The 18191-nt window shown below is 35.7% G+C and overlaps 1 protein-coding gene across 1 annotated transcript in view; it reads left to right on the top strand.

The window, feature by feature from the left end:
- MALRD1 (MAM and LDL receptor class A domain containing 1) overlaps positions 1–18191 on the top strand; it is a 234212-nt gene that overhangs the window by 55692 nt on the left and 160329 nt on the right. Inside the window, exons 15-18 of the mRNA XM_054274046.1 lie at positions 2680–2832; positions 2984–3089; positions 4373–4740; positions 6201–6613. Of these exons, the coding sequence (XP_054130021.1) occupies positions 2680–2832; positions 2984–3089; positions 4373–4740; positions 6201–6613 (1040 nt within the window). The remainder of the gene's footprint in view (positions 1–2679; positions 2833–2983; positions 3090–4372; positions 4741–6200; positions 6614–18191) is intronic.

Below are 18191 nucleotides of genomic sequence, written 5' to 3'. Positions count from 1 at the left end.
TGACAAGTCAGCTCGGAGAAAACTGAATGTGCTGAAGGTGTAAAGGCAGCTTGCTCAAAGCATCCACAAAGCAAACCACTCTGAAATGTGATGCTCAAGGATCTCTGATCCCATCTTGGCTAGGGAGGGAGCTTGTTAGAAACGGTGGTGAAAGGGGCAGCAAAGAAAAATGTATTCATACATTTGGATACCAATAGGAGTTAAACAGCATCAAACAAATGGTTTAAGTATTTTCTAATTTAAAAATATGGAAAATATGACAAATTTTGGTAGGTTAAATGTAAAAACATAATAAGGATGACAAAACAAGTTTCAGAAACACTAACAATAAATTCATCAGCATATGAAGAGCAGGCAGCCTGGCAGAGTGCATAGGCTTATGTGAGATTAGAGTATATACACAGTATGTGAGAACAAAAAACAAAAAAGGAAGAAAAGCAAATAGGAGCAAATAAGAGAAAAGCTAAACCAAAAGTCTAAAGAGAGAAGGCAGATTAGACTGTGGAGTTCACTGAGAGAGAAATAACAAAAGTACCCAATCTAGAGACTTTTTTTCTGAATAATCTGTCTGAAAATAAACTGCCAGTCAAAGAAGTTATGGGACAAGACAATTAGATAATTGAAGTGTTATCAAACATCAAGATCCAAGCGCATTTCACCCAGACTCTATCAGCTTTCTGTATTCTAGTATTTTCCCTAGGTGTTAAATAGCTGGTTTGAGATTTAGTTGAAGGTTTCAGGGTTATTTTATCTCACTGTACTCATCCATGCTTAAGCTAAATGGTCTATTGAATCCTTTCTTCTCTGTTTTGTCTGTGTTACAAGTTACAGATGCAAGAAGTCTGGGCTCAGACTTAACAGTTTTATCTTGTTTATTTGCCTCATTTGGTGTAACCATCTGTGTCCAAGGTCTGTCATATACTTTGTGGCTGCTCTCCTGGGAATATGTGATGGTTTCTTCAATTGAGTAAAAAGCAAATCAAAAATAGCAGTCCATATTCCTTTCTCATTATATTCTCTCTGGGAATTTTCAGTAATTTCTCTCATGCTTAGGTCCTTGAATATTTGCAGATATATTTTGTCTTCATTTTATTCTATCAAAACTTTCTGTCAAAAAATTCCTTCCTTCTGTTTTTTAGTCACATTTGATTTGTATCATTTTATCATAGGCATTTCTGTCCCACAGACACCATATGCAGAGAAAACATATATTTTATTGGATCTCTTAAACATTATTTGTTGTTCCATATTTGTAGATTGTTTTTTAAGCTAACTGTGGACTTTTAACTGTCAATAATTTACAAACCCTTTTCTTTTTAGAAGATATAGCTATCAATATTACTAATATGTCTCATTAGTAATTTTTCATTATTTCTAAAAAATATGTATAACCAGTGTAACATAGTTTCTAAAGAGGAAAACAAACAAAATCAAACACAACCAATGGAAAAAACCTCCCATGCTTTCCATAACTAAACACTAATGTAATCTTATTCTTCAGGGGACTTCATATGATTCTGATATGTGCATATTTTACATACCATACTATGCCATAGCATAATATGATGACTGAAAGCTGTGATAAGAATTATAAAATAATTCTGACAGTCATGCCTGAATATTTGCTTTATTTATTCTATGTATATGATTAATAAATTATTTCTTAGTCTTTAATTCCCTTAATATTTTCCCTTTAAAGCCTGTTATATTTGCAGGAATAAAAAAAATACAATTTTGTGATTTAATGAAAATTTTTATAAAATACCAGAGAGAAAAAACTGATGAAAAGGAATTCCTTACTGAGGGAGTTGTGAGTCACTGGAACAGGTTGCCCAGAAAAGCTGTGAACAGCCCATCTCTGGAGGTGTTCCAGGCCAGGCTGGATGGGGCTCTGGGCAGCCTGGTCTAGGGGGAGCTGTCCCTGCCTATGGCAAGGGGGTGGAACTAAAAGATCTTCAAGGTCCCTTCCAACCCAGACCATTCCATGATTCTATGTTAATTTACATTTGTTCGTAAATTACACTCTTCCATTCTTTTTCCCCCCCTGTATTTGTAATATATAAATTTTCTAAAATATCACTGCTTTTTAAATTGAAGAATTGAAGAATGCAGCTGAATATGCTTTCTAGATATTTTTCACTTCAGTAGTTTGTGTTGCAGAGATTACCAGTATCATGGTTTCTCACTCATGCCTGATATTTAACTTCATTCCAGTTATGAACAGAGGGAGGATTTTGTTATCATTAACATAGTTGCTGGCATTTAGGAAAAGAGGGATTTAATTTCTGCCTCCTACAACAAAACAGATCTTGCAGAAGGTTTGTGGCTGCTTTGTGTGCCCAGTGCTCTTGCTCCATACCAGGAGGACTGTGAGGTTTGTTTTCAGCATCTCCTTGCCTGCTCTGAGTGCTTTGGCTGGAGCACCCCAAGAGAGAAGGATGTGTTTCACTGAGAATAGAGCACATGGCCATGGCTCCTCTGCGGCTGCTCTTTTACTCAGCTGTTGCTAAGCAAGTTCCTCATGTCTCGTAAAAAGCTACTCTGCCTCTCCACACCCCTTTCCTAGACTTACTTCTAGAATCTTCGTGACATATTCGAAACATTTTATTTATTTTCATACTGCAAAGCTTCTTTTGTAATGTTGTATATAGAAATGAAATGTCTCTTTCCTTACTCCAGCTGCTGTATGTGACTTTGAAAGAGAGAGCTGTGGCTGGTTTGAAGCTATAGATGCAGATGAATTTGACTGGGTAAGAAGCTCCAGCAGCACTCTTCCACCTGCATTTCAGAAGCAAGCTCCTCCACGGGATCACACCTATAACAAATCTGAAGGTTAGACAAGCCAGGCCTAGAAACAGAGAAGTGGAATAGATAAACCTGCTTCATAGCCAGATTTTAAGTGATGGCCATGAATGCTGTTAAAACCTTTATAAACCCTTTATTTCTTGAGCTGAAAAGTTGCTTTTTTGTTTTATTTTAACAGGTCATTTTATGTTCATTCTGAAGACCAGCAACAGTATTTCACAAATAGCTCGGCTACAAAGCCCAAAATTCAGGCAAACAGGATCAAATTGCACACTGTCCTTTTGGTATGAAATACTTTACATTTAAAATTCCTGGATTATCTCACATTGCTTCTCTTGGACTGAAATTGAGGTTATAGTTTGAAATAGATACATCTTTCTCTGAAGTATTTATTTCATTTTATTCTGTCAGCATATAGTCTTCATTGTGAACAATACAGATGTGAGATGAAACACTTGCAGAAAAGTGAAACAGGACGTGACATTGTCAGGCTCTGAGCAAAGTTATAGTAAAGGATTGTGCCTGTATATACATGGGCAAATACCACAGTCCTTTTGCTAACAATTCTTTGGTTAATTCTTTGTTCTTTGGTAAATAATTTGAAAATGTGATTTTTTTTTTTTTAAGAAAAGAAAGGCATTGTGAAAAATCTAATAGGTTCTTGAGTCACCTTGAGTATTCAAAATTAGATTATCCAATTTATTATTATTAAGTAGAAGTTCCAGTGTGAGAACTGGTTCTTTGCTTCCACTTATTTTTTCATATACACAGAAAAAACCAAACCAAACCAACAAAACCCCCACAACTAAAATCAACAATCAAACCAAAACAAACATTTTCAGTAATTGTCTTGTCTCAGTCTTTGTGCAAACTTGTCAAAGATAGACAGAAAAAATATAGCTTTGATAATTTGTTTACTAAGGCCAAACTGGTGTCACTGTTTAAATAAAGGTTTGGCCTGACCTTAATAACAATTAAGTGCAGTTTATCTCAGTGATGTCAAATACATCTGCCGTAGGACGTGGAACTGTCTTTTTATCCAAGATTCATGTCTTGAAGTTGGATATTACAAGTTGTTGGCTGTATATGTGCTTCTGGTCCCAGTTTTGTTGTACAATTGCCAACCTAAGCATTTGTCAGTTTTAAATGCTGAAGGCTTAGAAGGCAGTATGTTAACAAAAACTAACGTAGATAGAGAGCATACTTATGCATTCAGTAGGTGTTCTGTTTTTCCTTCTTGAAACTTTATAATCATGTACTGAATTAAATTTATAAAAAGAAATTATGCATCTGAGTGAGCAGTGTTTGTTGGTGAATATAAAAGCAAATGTGACTCTTCAGTTCTGGGTTTCAATTTAATGAAATATGCTTCTTCTTTAAAAATATTCAATTCTTGAGACCGGGCCTAGACTGATATAGCAGCCTATCCTACCATCATTCAGAAAATGGATTGACTTACAGGCCCTGTAGACTTCCTGTATATCACAGAGATATAACTAAAAAGATAGAGGTCATTGCAACATTTTCATCATTTGCCCACTTAACATTCTTATTTTTATCATTTTAGGTATTACAATTACGGAGAGTCAGTTGGGGCAGCAGAGCTGCGATTGCTTGTGGATGGGCTGAAAAAGCCTACAGTCCTTTGGAGGACATACTACAGCGAGGGAAATCAGTGGCTGAAGGCAGTCATTCAGCTTGGACGCCTTCCACATCCTTTCCAATTTTCTCTTGATAAAATCAGTCTGGGTGTTTATGAGGGTGTCTCAGCGATTGATGATATTAGATTTGAAAACTGTGCTCTCCCGCCTCCAGCATTAAGTTGTGAAGGTCCAAATCACTTCTGGTGCAGAGACACAAAAGCTTGTATTGACAGTTTGTTGGTCTGTGATCTTGTGGATGACTGTGGGGATGGATCAGATGAAGAGAGCTGTGGTGAGTACTCTCCACTATTGCTTACTGACACCACACAAAAGATGGCCTCCCAATTCACCCCTGGGCTGAAAGAGCACAGGATTGCTACAGCCAGTAACGATTCCATTCAGTATAGTTAGATATAGACCAGAAGGATAATTTTAATCTTAATCTTAAATGACTTAAATGATGAGTTAAACTTGGGGTAAATGGAATTCTATCTCCTTTATCCAAAGCCACTCTATTTCTTAATCTTGTGTAAAACATAAACATTCGTCACAAGTTTATTTTAAAAGGGAGGATGTAAAGTCAAGGTGCCATCTTTGATTTTACTGACACAAGTACTGACGTACTGATGGACTGAGAGGAGTGTCCTACCTCTTCTTAGGACCTACACTCTTCCTATCAAAAAAAAGTTAAAACATCTCTACTAAAGAGAGGAGTCATGCTGAACCTGTTTGTCCCCTTCAAAGGAAGCACTTGAAAGTACTGAGGGAGGCTATGAGTCGTTCCCATTTTTGACATTCACCTTGAGTGCTGAAGGGTGCTGTTGATGGTTTTCCCCCTGAAGCATGCATTCATCAATTTTAAGAACTCGAGAACATTAATATAAAATAAAATTAACTAGCATTTGCTTTATCACTTCCTGAGGTAACTGAATTATGCAAATCACAATCAGTTTGAGAATGGGGGGCACCTTACATGCTCGAGGTAATATCAGCCTACAGCAATAATTGCTGAATATCAACTTAAAACTGCTGTAAATTTAAAAGAAAGTGAAGGCTTTCCAGCTTATCTTAGTTTTTCTACTTGGCAGAAATGCCTAGCTTATTTATAACCCATTTTGAGGTCTGTGATGAGGTTTGAGTTGCAGTTTTAAACACCATTAAATGAAACAGCTTTATTTTTAAAAAAATGCTATAATGTCAGTTACTGCTTATTAAAAGCAGATACAAAGTTGGAATGCAAGTTCACCGCCTCTGACACATTTTTTTGTTTTATATTAGAAGTAATCAATACATTTTACCTTGGTGTCAAATAAAAAAATGCAGTTGTGTTATAAAGTCTTTGATTTAGCCTTGGTAAAATTATCATGTTAATATTATTGAGGATAACAAAGATCTAAACCCCAATGTGTTTTTAGGACTACATCTGCCAAGCAAAAATCCATTAGATCATTTATCACACATACCTACAAGACTGTATGGTGTGGTTTATTTCATTCAATTTACCTCAATTTTAACTCCTTTGATCTGTTCACTTTCAGTTAAAGAAGTTTACAGTCTTTAATTTTAATAATACATAAAATTAATAACATGGATACTTTTACTCACAGTTATGTTTATTCAATAAATTAAGTACAATTCGACAGGTATAAATTGGAAATAAATATTTGCAAGGATAAGAAAAAAATATTAAAGCACCATCCCCTTTTGATACTGCTTTTTTATTTTTGACGGTCTGTTCTCTTTACATTTCAGACCCTGACCTTCAGTGTGACTTTGAAAATGGGCTGTGCAATTGGGAGCAGGACGCAGAGGATGACTTTGACTGGATCAGAATACAGGGTCCAACGCCCACAGTCAACACAGGCCCATTGAAGGATCACACGACGGGCACAGCCAGAGGACACTACCTGTACCTGGAGTCCTCTGAGCCACGCCAGTTCCAGGATAAAGCAGTTCTGCTCAGCCCTCTCTTCAACCCTTCTGCCCATGGAACCTGTGCTTTCCGCTTCCATTTTCATATGTTTGGAAAAGAAGTTTATAAGCTGTCAGTCTTCCAAAGAACTGTGAGCAATGCTAAGGGATGGCTCTTGTGGTACAAGTTTGGAAATCAAGAAAACAGATGGATCAGACAGACGCTCTTCATCAGCAGTTCTAAGCCATTTCAGGTATGATCCTTCTAAGTTTTGAAGCGTTTATTTGCTGCATCATAAAACACTGAGAGTGTATAAATAACTGCACAATCTCAAAGCTATTTGTAACTGTCTGATCACTTTTGCTTCAAAATATGTTTGCAGAGTTTTTTGAGGAAATATGTAAGATATTTTTGTTCTTGTGGTTATATTGACTTTTCCCACTTTAAACCACTTAATTGTAATATTTTGAATATGTGTTTTTTAAAAAGGAGACTAGGTGGTTTTTTTCAAGGATTTGGTGAAAAAAATCTTATCCAAATCTACTACAAAATAGTTTGATTCATCAATTCTGTTCAAAAGAATATCCTCTGCTTTGCCTAACTTTGACAGAGTTACAAATTAATTTTTAATTATATAATACCTGAAATTATGTCAATGCAAAATGTTTGGCTGCCAGGTTAGACTAAGAGTCAAAAATTTCTTAGAGAAATATATGATTAAAATAAGTTACAGCTATAAACCTTGACTTCTATTTTCCTCTTTTAAATAGTGTATATATTATTTATCTTTGATTATGTGTGGTCTTTTTATTCCAGTTGGGATATTCTGCAGGGTTATTAGAGGAGACGTTGGTCCACTTGATTGTCAACTGGTCCTAAAATTACCATTCTCCTTTCCTCCCACACCATATTATAAAAAAGAAACCTCTTCCACCTTCCTTTTAAATCTGATACAGTGCATTTTTTTCTTTAGATTGTTCATTATTATTTCCCAAACACTAATTTTAAGTAAAGAGAAATTATATCCTCTTTGGAGGAAAAGGCATTAATAATACTGTGGATGCAAAGAGGCACATGGAAGGAGTGTGTTCATTTTCTGCCAAGACCTTTTGTAAAAATATAAAGGCATATAAACATAATGCTATCAAAGCCCCCTTCCCTTCCCTTCCCTTCCCTTCCCTTCCCTTCCCTTCCCTTCCCTTCCCTTCCCTTCCCTTCCCCTTCCCCTTCCCCTTCCCCTCCCCCCTTCCCCTCCCCCCTTCCCCCTCCCCCCTTTTCAATTTCCCCTTCCCTGTTTAGTGGATTATCGGAGGAGCTATAAACCTCCCTGTCCTGTATTTGAGCTCCTGAGAGTTAGGAAGGTCTACTCAGTAATTGAAATGTTTTTCACATGTTAGTGTTATAAGGCTTTCTGTTATACTATCATAGTTCTGTGCAGGGCATTTCAAAGATATTATTTTGGTCTATTTTGATTTCTCATAGTCATTTTTGAGGGGTGTGAGGTATAAATTTGATTGTTCTGAAGAAAGAGATCAAGATCTGATCATTGTGTATTGTGTATCTTATAATGGAGTTTGCTGTGCTACAACCTACCACACTTCAAAACTGAGGACTTTTGAAGAGAGCAAGTTGTGCTCCGTTTCTACTGTGTTGCCAAGTGCTGATTGCTTTCCAATCTGTCTCTGACTTTCCAAATTTTCTTTTAAGTATATAGTATTTAAATACACTATATTTGAAGTATTTCTACTGAGATATGCACTAGAACCACCTCTTAGTTGGTTTTAGGCTGACTCCAGGCTGTGTAACAGTATTAAAGCTGTACCTTCTATATTTACTATACTCTGTTCCCAATATCCCATAAATTTAGGGTTTCACTGCTTTCACACCACATGCTTAAAGTCTTGTAGAGCACCTCAATGCTTCAAATGAAGTGTTTAGATTCACTTGAGAATGGATTTTTTTTTCATTAAAGCCTAAAAACTAACTAGTCTAAATAAAGATAGAACTTTTAAATAATTATTTGATCAAAATACAAATCTTGGCTTCATAATCTTCTCTGTCTCTAACCAGAGCATCTTGTCAGCTCTTACAGGATTTTCAGAGATTCCTAGTGAATAGAAAATATTAGACTCTAGGACCAAAGATAGTCCAAGTCTTTGTCAGTCAGACCTTCATTTTGCATTTTCTTTTCTAAACGTGTCAGATTATCATACATCTGAGATGTGTCCTCTTCCTCTTTCCTCCCTATGTAAATAGATCATTTGTTGACCCCGAGTCAGAGAAATAATCACTATAAATAATAAATCCCTGCAATTCACATTTTCAGTTTATTTGCTAAGCAAGAGAAGCCGGCTTTGGGAGTATATGAACAATTGTGCCAACTCCTAGGAAAAGGAGGAACTGTCAGCCAAAAATTCAAAGCAGCATAAAAAGACATTTGAGGACCTCTTGAAAGTCAAATTCTTTTTTGAAAGTTTTGAACTCTATAGGTATGAAACTCTAGGCCCTTTAATTGAATGCCCTGGCAGAAACCCAAAGGCAAGAGCTAAGTCCCTTAGCAAGAGCTAAGCTCACACCCACTCCCAATAAGCCTCAGAATCTTAATTTTGTCAAGAAAGCTTTGTTCTGGCTGCCATTAAATCATGGTGACATTTGTTGCTATTCCATCAGATGTTTTACAACAGTGTTAAATTTGACACCATTGAGAACAATGGGAGTAGCTAGAGGAGGAAAAGGTAAATTCAGAGATAAACTATTTAAACAAAATGAATGCAGTTTTCTAAGACAAAATTAAGCACCTCTGTCAAATACTACTATTGACAAGTATTAAAAATAGTCCCAAATACACAGGCTTATAAAATTTTTGCAGCTTTATTGATCTAGAATTTCTCTTCCTCTGCAAATGGTATTATATGCAAGAAGTTATACAAAATTTTAATTGGAAAAATTCAAGTTAAAATGAATTTCTTATAAACTATTCCTTTTAATTCTACAGGATACTTGTTTCAGCATGAAAAAAACCCCACTGTGGAGTGTCCTTGTCTCTTTACTTGTTCTGCATTTATTTTCATCCTGAGAAGTTTACTTACATGTCTTTTCTTTAGAAAAATGCTTGAAACGGTAGTAAAACAAAATTCTGTCTATGATAGCTTACTCATATTGATGATGAATAGTGTTTGCTTTTATCTTCTTTGGAATAATCATATCTGAAATAGTTTTTGCTCAGAAGAAGTTGAGCAAAGGTTCTATTTTAACATCTTAAAAGATTTTGCTCTCTTAGCTTGCTCTATTTTTTCATATTTCTGATGATACAGAAAAGGAAATGATGGTACGTGAAAAATGGCAAAACTCTATATCTCAATCCTTTTGGGCACTGTAGTGTCCTTTTTGTCATGATAGAAATCACATACTTATCATGTCTGTCTTAAGAGACCTAGGGCAACTTTACTATATTGCAGAACATATTAAAAAAGTATCATTATCTTTATCCCAATACAGTTATTCCCTTTTTACTCATGCAGATTATACATTTATCTCTGTAAACAAAGATGATTATACATCTTTGATACTGAAAAATGTAAATAGTATATGAGGGAGTCTATCATCATTTTGTGATGATTTTATAAAGGTCAGTTTTGCATTTTTCTTCTTGGCTCTTAGGAAATTTAAAAATGCAAGTACAATGTTTAAGTTCATGGTTAACTATTACTGCTATATTTGATTTTATTACTAAAAAATTTGGTATTCTAAGTATCATATAAAACCTTACTTGTCCCTTCAAATATAAAAGTTTCTCCAATTAAGTGTGAAAAATAAGGACCAAAATCAGAAGAAAATAAATAATTGCAAAAAAATAAATAACATTGCAATTAAGTAGATATAAAATGCATTTGACAATTTCCTATTTTACAAGTGGTTAAGAAAAGTAAACAAAAAATACACTATAATAATTTTAATCTTTTTATCCATTAAGTACTAGCTTAGAAAATAATGGAATATTGATTGAAAATTAGAATGATGCAGTTTCTATGGATATAGAATAGGACTATGTCCTGTGAACACAAATATAAAACAACATTCTTTCTCCAACTATTCTTTTATATATGTTGTGCTAATTATTTTTTTTAATATACGGGTACTTGTATTATGTTTTCGTCATGAGTGACATATCAGTTTCATCTCAAATTTCTTGCGATTACATTTCTGAGGAAAGGGAGGATTGATCAACACCCTCACCCCACCAGCCATTTCTGTAATGAAAAACTCAGAATTCTAAAGGTAAATGGAAATTTTGGTGTAATTCCAGTTTAAAAACTATTTTTATAGTGGTTTGGGGTTCTGCTTCAAACAAAAGTGTCCACTGTGGGAATTTTTGTGAGGTTTCAGAATGTAGTGTTTTTCTTTCACGCATTTCTAGTGGTGATAATTATATTTCATGAATGAATAGTAGAGGGGGACTTATAGTAAACTAAATACCCTTTTTGCCAATTTAAGACAAGATAATGACTCACTAGTCTTCTTTGTTAGCTATAATATCTTTTATTTAAGAATAAATACAATTTCATTTCCTACATGATGAGTTTTTAGAACTATGGAAATTAAAAATTTTAGATCTTGTATTCAATTTTACAGTCCCTCAGAGAGAATATTTTAATAGGGTTTGTAACAATGATAGTTTTGTAGACTTGTGTGAATTTTTCAGTCTTCTCTAGTCATTAATTGATAAGTGTCAGGTTAAAATTCTGGACTTATACTGGTGAATTCCAGAGCATGTAGCTAATCAAACTTAACCAAACTTTTTTGCCTGCAACTTCTCTGGAAGAGTGTGCATTACTTTTTATTTTCCCAAGGAGAAGTCTTATTTCCTAGTGTGGAAAGCACAGGAAGAAGGAAAACAAATCAAAGTAATTGTGTATTTACCCTTATTTGTGGAACATTAAACTGGGAAAAAAAAAATTGAAAATATTTGACCCTTTTTACAGAACTTGGGTAAACTGTGTTCCTTTCAGAAAGACAGTTGCTTGAGATTTAGCAGAGAAACATCTAATCAAAAGTATTTTAAAAGCTTCATAGAGAAAGATCATGAGTGATTCTTCTGAATAGAGACAAGAGAGGTATTCTATGAAATCATAATGTAACACAATCCAAGAAAAAGGAAATAGTATTTTAGGCTGGCCTGTATTGTATTTGCATTGCCCCCAGACGAAGGAAGGAATGAATAATCAGACTCCAGGTTCTCAGAAGGCCAGTTTATTACTTTATGATACTATTTTATATTAAAAATACTATACTAAACTATACTAAAGAATACAGAAAGGATACTTACTCAATGCTAAAAAGATAGTAATGAAAACTCGTTACTCTTTCCAGAGTCTCAACACAGAGACCCTGATTGGCCAAAGAGTCAAAGCAACTCACACCAGAATCCAATGAAACGATCACTTGTGGGTAAACAATCTCCAAACACATTCCACATGATGAAAACAGAGGAGAAGCAAATGAGATAAGGATTTTTTTCCTTTTCTCTGAGGCTTCTCAGCTTCCCAGGAGAAAAATTCTGTGCGTAGGAACTTTTTCAGAGAATGTGAATGCCCCAGGCCTGTTTTGTAGCTCATTGGTGATGAATGTTTTGTACACAAGTTTTGTATACATGTTTTGTGTATACACAAGTCTTGTACACATGTTTTGTGTACAAGAAACTACAAATGAAGTCAATAAGAACTTGGAAAATTATCAGAAGCAAAGTCAGTTAAGGGCTAGAAGCACAATAATGAGGCTACAGCCTTCCACCTAGCATACACTGCTAAGAGCCTGGGTGGAAGCACTGTGTGCCAGGATGTGGCATTGCTGGGGTGATGCCACCCATGGTGACACACACTGAGCTGTGGACAGCCAACCTTGCTGCTGCACATCTGTGCTCACACTACGAGGTACTCTGCTGCACAGAGCTCTTGGTGCCTTGGGAGGCTCACTCTTTTTGATATTATAGCTGTGATTTCAGATTTTCTGCAGTCGCTTTCGGCCTTGTTGAACCAGGTTTGTTATTGTCAAGTGTTGTTAGCCTTCTGCCTTGATTTGATTGTCTACCTGCTTCCTTCTTCAGGGCCTCATTTCAGCATGTTTTGACATACCAGTAGGAGTTTGTTAATGTTTAGTTGGTCAGATACATATTTTTCATTAAAATCTGGTGCTGAAGCAGCTCTGAACTTATCAAGGACTTCTCTAAGACATTTATTACGTGTCTAATACCTACTTGTGATCATTTTTATGTTATTGCTTTTGATCCATTCCCTGCTAGTAATTTCCGCACAAAGATTTAGACAGCATGGATTTCCACTCAAAAAAGAGCTTCAGTTTCAATTTTCAATTTATCACTCCTCATCTTCCTTCTTCTACTCTTCTCCTTTGAACTTCCCCTAATAATCTGCTGAGATTAGTATTCAGGAATTCTCCTTTTTTTATTTTTTCCCCTGTCCTTTAAATGTTACCATTTGCTTTTGTTCCACCTTGCTCCTCCAATAGTACTTCAAATAAATGAATATCTAGAAACATTTGCTGCATCTCACTAGGTCTTTTTCTGACTATTCTTCTTTGTTTCTGATCTGTATGTTGCCTTCTTTCATCCCTGATACCTCTTTGCATATTGCACAATACTCGGTATTTTTACATTTACATTGTTCTGTTAGTTTGTGGTCTGTTTACAGTAATTATTCTCATTTTGTTTTCACTGTGGCATTGTACAGCCTGTAGTTTCAGGCAGACCTACACAAGCAAATTTTTATTAATTGGCTAATATGGACCTTTAAATATCCAAATGCACTGGAATGGGAAGAGACATCTTGTACCAGATAAAAAGTTGCTTAAATTCTCATCCAACCTGACCAGCACACTTCTCACCATCATTGGAAAAAATGTACTTCTTCATGTCCAATCTAAATCTCTTCTCCTTAGATTTAAAATCATTGACCCTTGTCCTGTCAGTATAAGTCTTGGAAAAAAAGTCTCTCTTCAGCTCTCTTATGAGCCAGCTTTAAGTATTGAAATGCTGCCATAAGGTCTCCATATATCCTTCCTTTCTCTAAATTGAAATCTTTCATATTGTCTTCATAGCAGAGGTGTTCCATTGCTCAGACCAGTTTTTGTGGCCCTCCCCTAGACCTGCACTTACACGTCCATGATGTTCTTATGCTGGGGAATCCAGAGCTGGATGTGGTACTCCAGGTGTGGGCTCACCATGGTGAACAGAGTGGCAGAATCACCTCCTTATCTGGCTGGCCACACTTTTTATATTAAGCCCAGGGCAAAGCCTACAAAATCTTGCAAGTTATTTAAAGAAAAAAGGAAAAAGACCAACCAACCAACTGACTGACCAAAACCAATAACCACACACTCAAACCCAAAAAAATTGTCTTACATGTTGTCTTATCTGTATTTAACACTCATGCCTTTTCAGAATGTGTCCTGGCAGGTGTGATGTGCAGAGACAGTTTCAGGATGTCTGAACTGTGCCAGAGGTTGCTCAATCAGGCCAAATCGTGTGGATTAGTCCAAGTCTGTCCTGTTGAAGTGACAATGCCTTTTGGTTTGGCAGCTCTACTTCTTGCACTTGTAGGTCCTAAGCTCTCCACCATGTCCCGTCCTCACAACCAGCCTCAAGGGGCTGTAGAGGGCCAGGAACAAAAGAAGACATATCTCATGTCAACCTCATGTTCGGACTTCATGCAGAGCTTGTATAGGCTCTAGCTTGGGCAATTCATGCTCAGGTTTCCTAACTAGTCCACAGTCTAGGTCAGAAACAATATACATGTAGAGTGGACAACATGGGAACAAGGCACTTGTGGGAATAGGTGAAAAACAACCTTAAGACTTGATGGCTGGTGGTGAACTTTGTGTTGATAGCGAAGACCATTCAATACCTACAGTGTGAAGTGAAATACAGACAATTTTCATGCTGAAAATGTGTGTGGTACAATGCTGTGTATTTGAAAAATTAGTGTGAGTTTTTTGAAAATGTCTTTCCTAAACAATGGTTTTGCCATGTTTGATAAATGGATTTCTCAACACAGAAAACTGTGGAAACAAGATAATCACATGAGGAATCAGGAAAATACATTGTATAAACCTTCAGAGAAAATTTTGTGGGCTTAGTTCAGGTCTTAGGGAAAGATAGTGGCCTTTTGTTCAGTGCTATCAGAATACTAAAGAGATAATCCACTCTAACAATACAAACAATTTATTCTTTGTGCTGTTTTTTTATTGATATGCTGTGGAAAACTTGTCATGATGTCATCAAGTCACAACATGTGCACATAGGGGACAAGGAATGAGAATTTCTAATCTACCTTTAATAATACCTTTTCCAGCAACAATTATATTCTTAATTTCATGTCTGTCATTTCCTTGCAATTTTTGTTGAGAAGGGAGAAAATAAGGGGGCTGGGGTGAATGCTTTTTACCTTTTTTATCCATATTTACATGCAGGCTGCTCAATGGAAATCACATAAAGTAAAAATACTCTTTTTATTCTCTACTGAACTGTCAAGTTCTGCTCATGTTTTAAATATGGACAACCTGAAGTAATGAAAAGTTCTCACCATCTTTCAGAATCCACAACCCACTGAGAGACTGTTGGGCCATTTGCATTCAAGGCACATCATGTAAGACAGGAGTTATGTTTCCCTGAAAATTAAGAGTACTCTTTCACATTTCCTATTGATATTACTATATTACTTATCAGCAACTGCTCAACAGGAAAATAAGACATGGATGACTTTACAAGGAGAAGGAAAATGTTAGTGACTTTTATCTCATGGCTTAACTCGATATAGAAAATATAACTGGATCTAGGAATATCAATATCTTTGAAAATATAACAGGAAGATCACAGGAAAGCTGTACTTTGTTGAGGATTTAATTAAATTTTCTTCCACAGAGGAAAGAAATTGCCTTATATCAAGCAGAGAGTTTTAAAAATTTTTTTTGCAATCTGTTTTTGCAAAAATTTCTGTTTATTGAGTATGCTTATAGCAGAATTAAGAAACAATGTGGAAATCTACTCCCACTGAAGTATATGTCAAAACTCTCATTAACTGTAACGAGGACAGGATTTCACGTCAACCCACATGTTCTGGTGATATCTCTATGTTATTGTTTCCTTACTTTGGGAGGTTAAGGCCATATGCATGGATGTAGGAGCAGCAACTCCATATAACTAAGTCAGGAAAAATCATTTGGGTCAGAAAAGGTTCACATCATTAGGCAGAAGGTCTAATAGTGATCCCTTTGCTCATTAGCATTTGCTGCTGAACAGATAATTGGCTGTTTATTACCACAAGTGCATTCAAAAGCATTGAGAAGAAAGCAGTGAGCGCCTCCTCTTAGGATGCTCCTTATCTCAGCATGGAAGAATTGCCTTTGCAGTGAGCACTGCATGGATCAGATAAAGTCTATTTGTTCAGCCCAGTGCAGACTTCCCTGGACAGAGAAGTGAAGGTGTTTTTCTGCAGCCCTTTATATCTTGGTATGCTCTACTGTACAAAAGGGAGGGACAGAAATACTCAGGTCATAACAAGTCATCCTGGTCAATGTGGGACTCTTCTTTCAGGACCATAAGTCCCAGGTATTTGATATAGTAATTCAGCCAGAATCCTGGGGTTTGTTTGCTTGTTTGTTTGTTTTAATTGTTTACATGTAAAATCTGAGGAAAACTGTGTTTGGGAGAAAAGAAAGCAGACTTTCTATATTCTTGTAGATTAAGTAAAAATTAACCATGAACTTAAGGTATTTTAAATATAGTTTCATAAATGCAATTGCTGTATAGATGTTTATCAAATGGGCAGGCTAAACATGTTGTTTTAAAAACCTAGAATCTCAGAAATTTTTAGGCACTGACAATATAGTACTTCTGCAATAATTCTTCCAGTGCTAATATTACAGAGTGACAACAGGACCTTTTCTCTTGAATGAAGTTTTGTGACCTTAATACAGGAAAGTAAAGACTTCTAGAATATGAAGCCATTAATTCCTCCAATATTACTGAATAGTCTAAAACAGGGTAGAAATGTGATTCATCCCTGCACTTTAGAGAAATGCTGTGAAAAACATCATAAATCAGCATGAGGGTTCACAAGCTTATAGCAAAGCGTGATAAAGTGCTTTACTGAACTAGAACTAGTGTTTTTCAGTATCTTGTAAAACCAAGCACTGTAAAACATCAAATATTTGACACAAGATTTTTCATATTTGATGTGTGTAACCTTAAGAATGCTGGTAACGATTCATTTGGACACCTGTGTGAAAGGACTTTATTTCAACTTTTGAAGTCTTGAGGCATTAATTTCCAGATCATTTTCAATGGTCATGAAAGAAAGGGGCTGATGAGCTTTGGAGAAGGGCAGTGTGATCTTGAGCTTTTCAGTGGGTATGATTTAAGTGATGTGCTGACCCACCCAATGTTGATAATCTCTCCAGAAGCTGACGGCAGGTCTCCACTTGTGATTGGGTTCCATGCAGCACATAATGGCTCTGATTGCCTAAATCATTCCCCCAAGAGAGGGAAAGCTGGAACAGACTGTGACAACCCAGGCATCCTTTTTTTTTTTTTTCCCTAAGACAAACTATTTTGCAGAAGGTTCAGTGGAACAGGTCAGTGCCACGTAAACAGAATGCAACTGGTGGACACCTAAAGGAGAGATTGAGGGAATAATCTCAAGTCCACAGTGCCTACTCCTGTGATGGCAGCTGAGGATGCAGAGAAACAGAGCCAAGGAGGAATAAATCACCATGCTTGGACTCAGCAAAGCAGTCAATATCTTACTTGATGTGAATTAATAACTACTCAAAAATTCAAGATCAAATCTAAATTTCTCCTATTTTGAATAAAACCTTTTCTGAAAGAATTGTGTTTTCTTGGCAATAGTTTCCCTTTTAATGTACTTCTTGAGAAATTATTATAGGAATATGTTCATGCGTTCTTGAAAAAATTATTCTACAGTGAAGACTTATGACATGACTTTGATCATTGGATGAAAATATTTTAACAAAGAAGATGCTTTGAAGCTTCATTCTCTGGCTTGACCTTTGTCTGTAATTACAAAAGTTCCATCACCTCATAAGGAATTTATTGCTTTTGTGATGAAAAGTTATTATACAGTTTTCTTTATTCATCCCTAGCATTAAAAAATAGGGGTAGTTTACTTCAGAGATATGCAATGAAATGTGGAAGACTTTACTTTTAGTAAGTTACAACAAAATTTTTATGGAAAAATGTTTTGTCAGTTATTTGTGTGGCTTTTTTTTTCCTATTCAAACCAAATAAAATGCTTTCTTGCCAGAAATCATCATAGAAACCTAATCTAAATTACCATGCTCTAACTAGAAATAAAAATCACTAAATAACCCTGTTCACATCTCCTGTGACAAAACTGAGTTACTGTTTATCTAAATTACAAGTTGAATACATTAGAACTAATATCACTATTTTCTAGACATTTGAAAATCTTCAGAATTTTGAATGCACCACAGTATTTGAAATTATTCCATTCTATCTTTAACTATGCTTGTATAGAAATTAAGATTTTACTTTGGTAACCTTCAGTGGGAATTGGCTACTGACAGAAATGAGCATCACTGTAAAAATTGAGCATTTGTACAGAACAATATTAACCATTGTAATTCCTCTATTAAGACTTCTCATGACATCACTTCACTATTCAAAAGCCTATTTTGTTCAAAATCTTAAGGGAGCATTCTTTTTATGTATACAGAATGTCATTCTAATGCAGTTTGCTTTCATGGAATTGGGTTTTTTCCCCTCTTTTCTTTATGTCAAG

The sequence above is a fragment of the Melozone crissalis genome, unplaced genomic scaffold (assembly GCF_028551555.1).
Source record: "Melozone crissalis strain CALT ecotype California unplaced genomic scaffold, PUWL_Pcris_2 ptg000016l_1, whole genome shotgun sequence".
Lineage (NCBI taxonomy): Eukaryota > Metazoa > Chordata > Aves > Passeriformes > Passerellidae > Melozone > Melozone crissalis.
The sequence above is the reverse complement of the archived record's forward strand: the minus strand, read 5'-3'. Positions and strand labels throughout refer to the sequence as shown.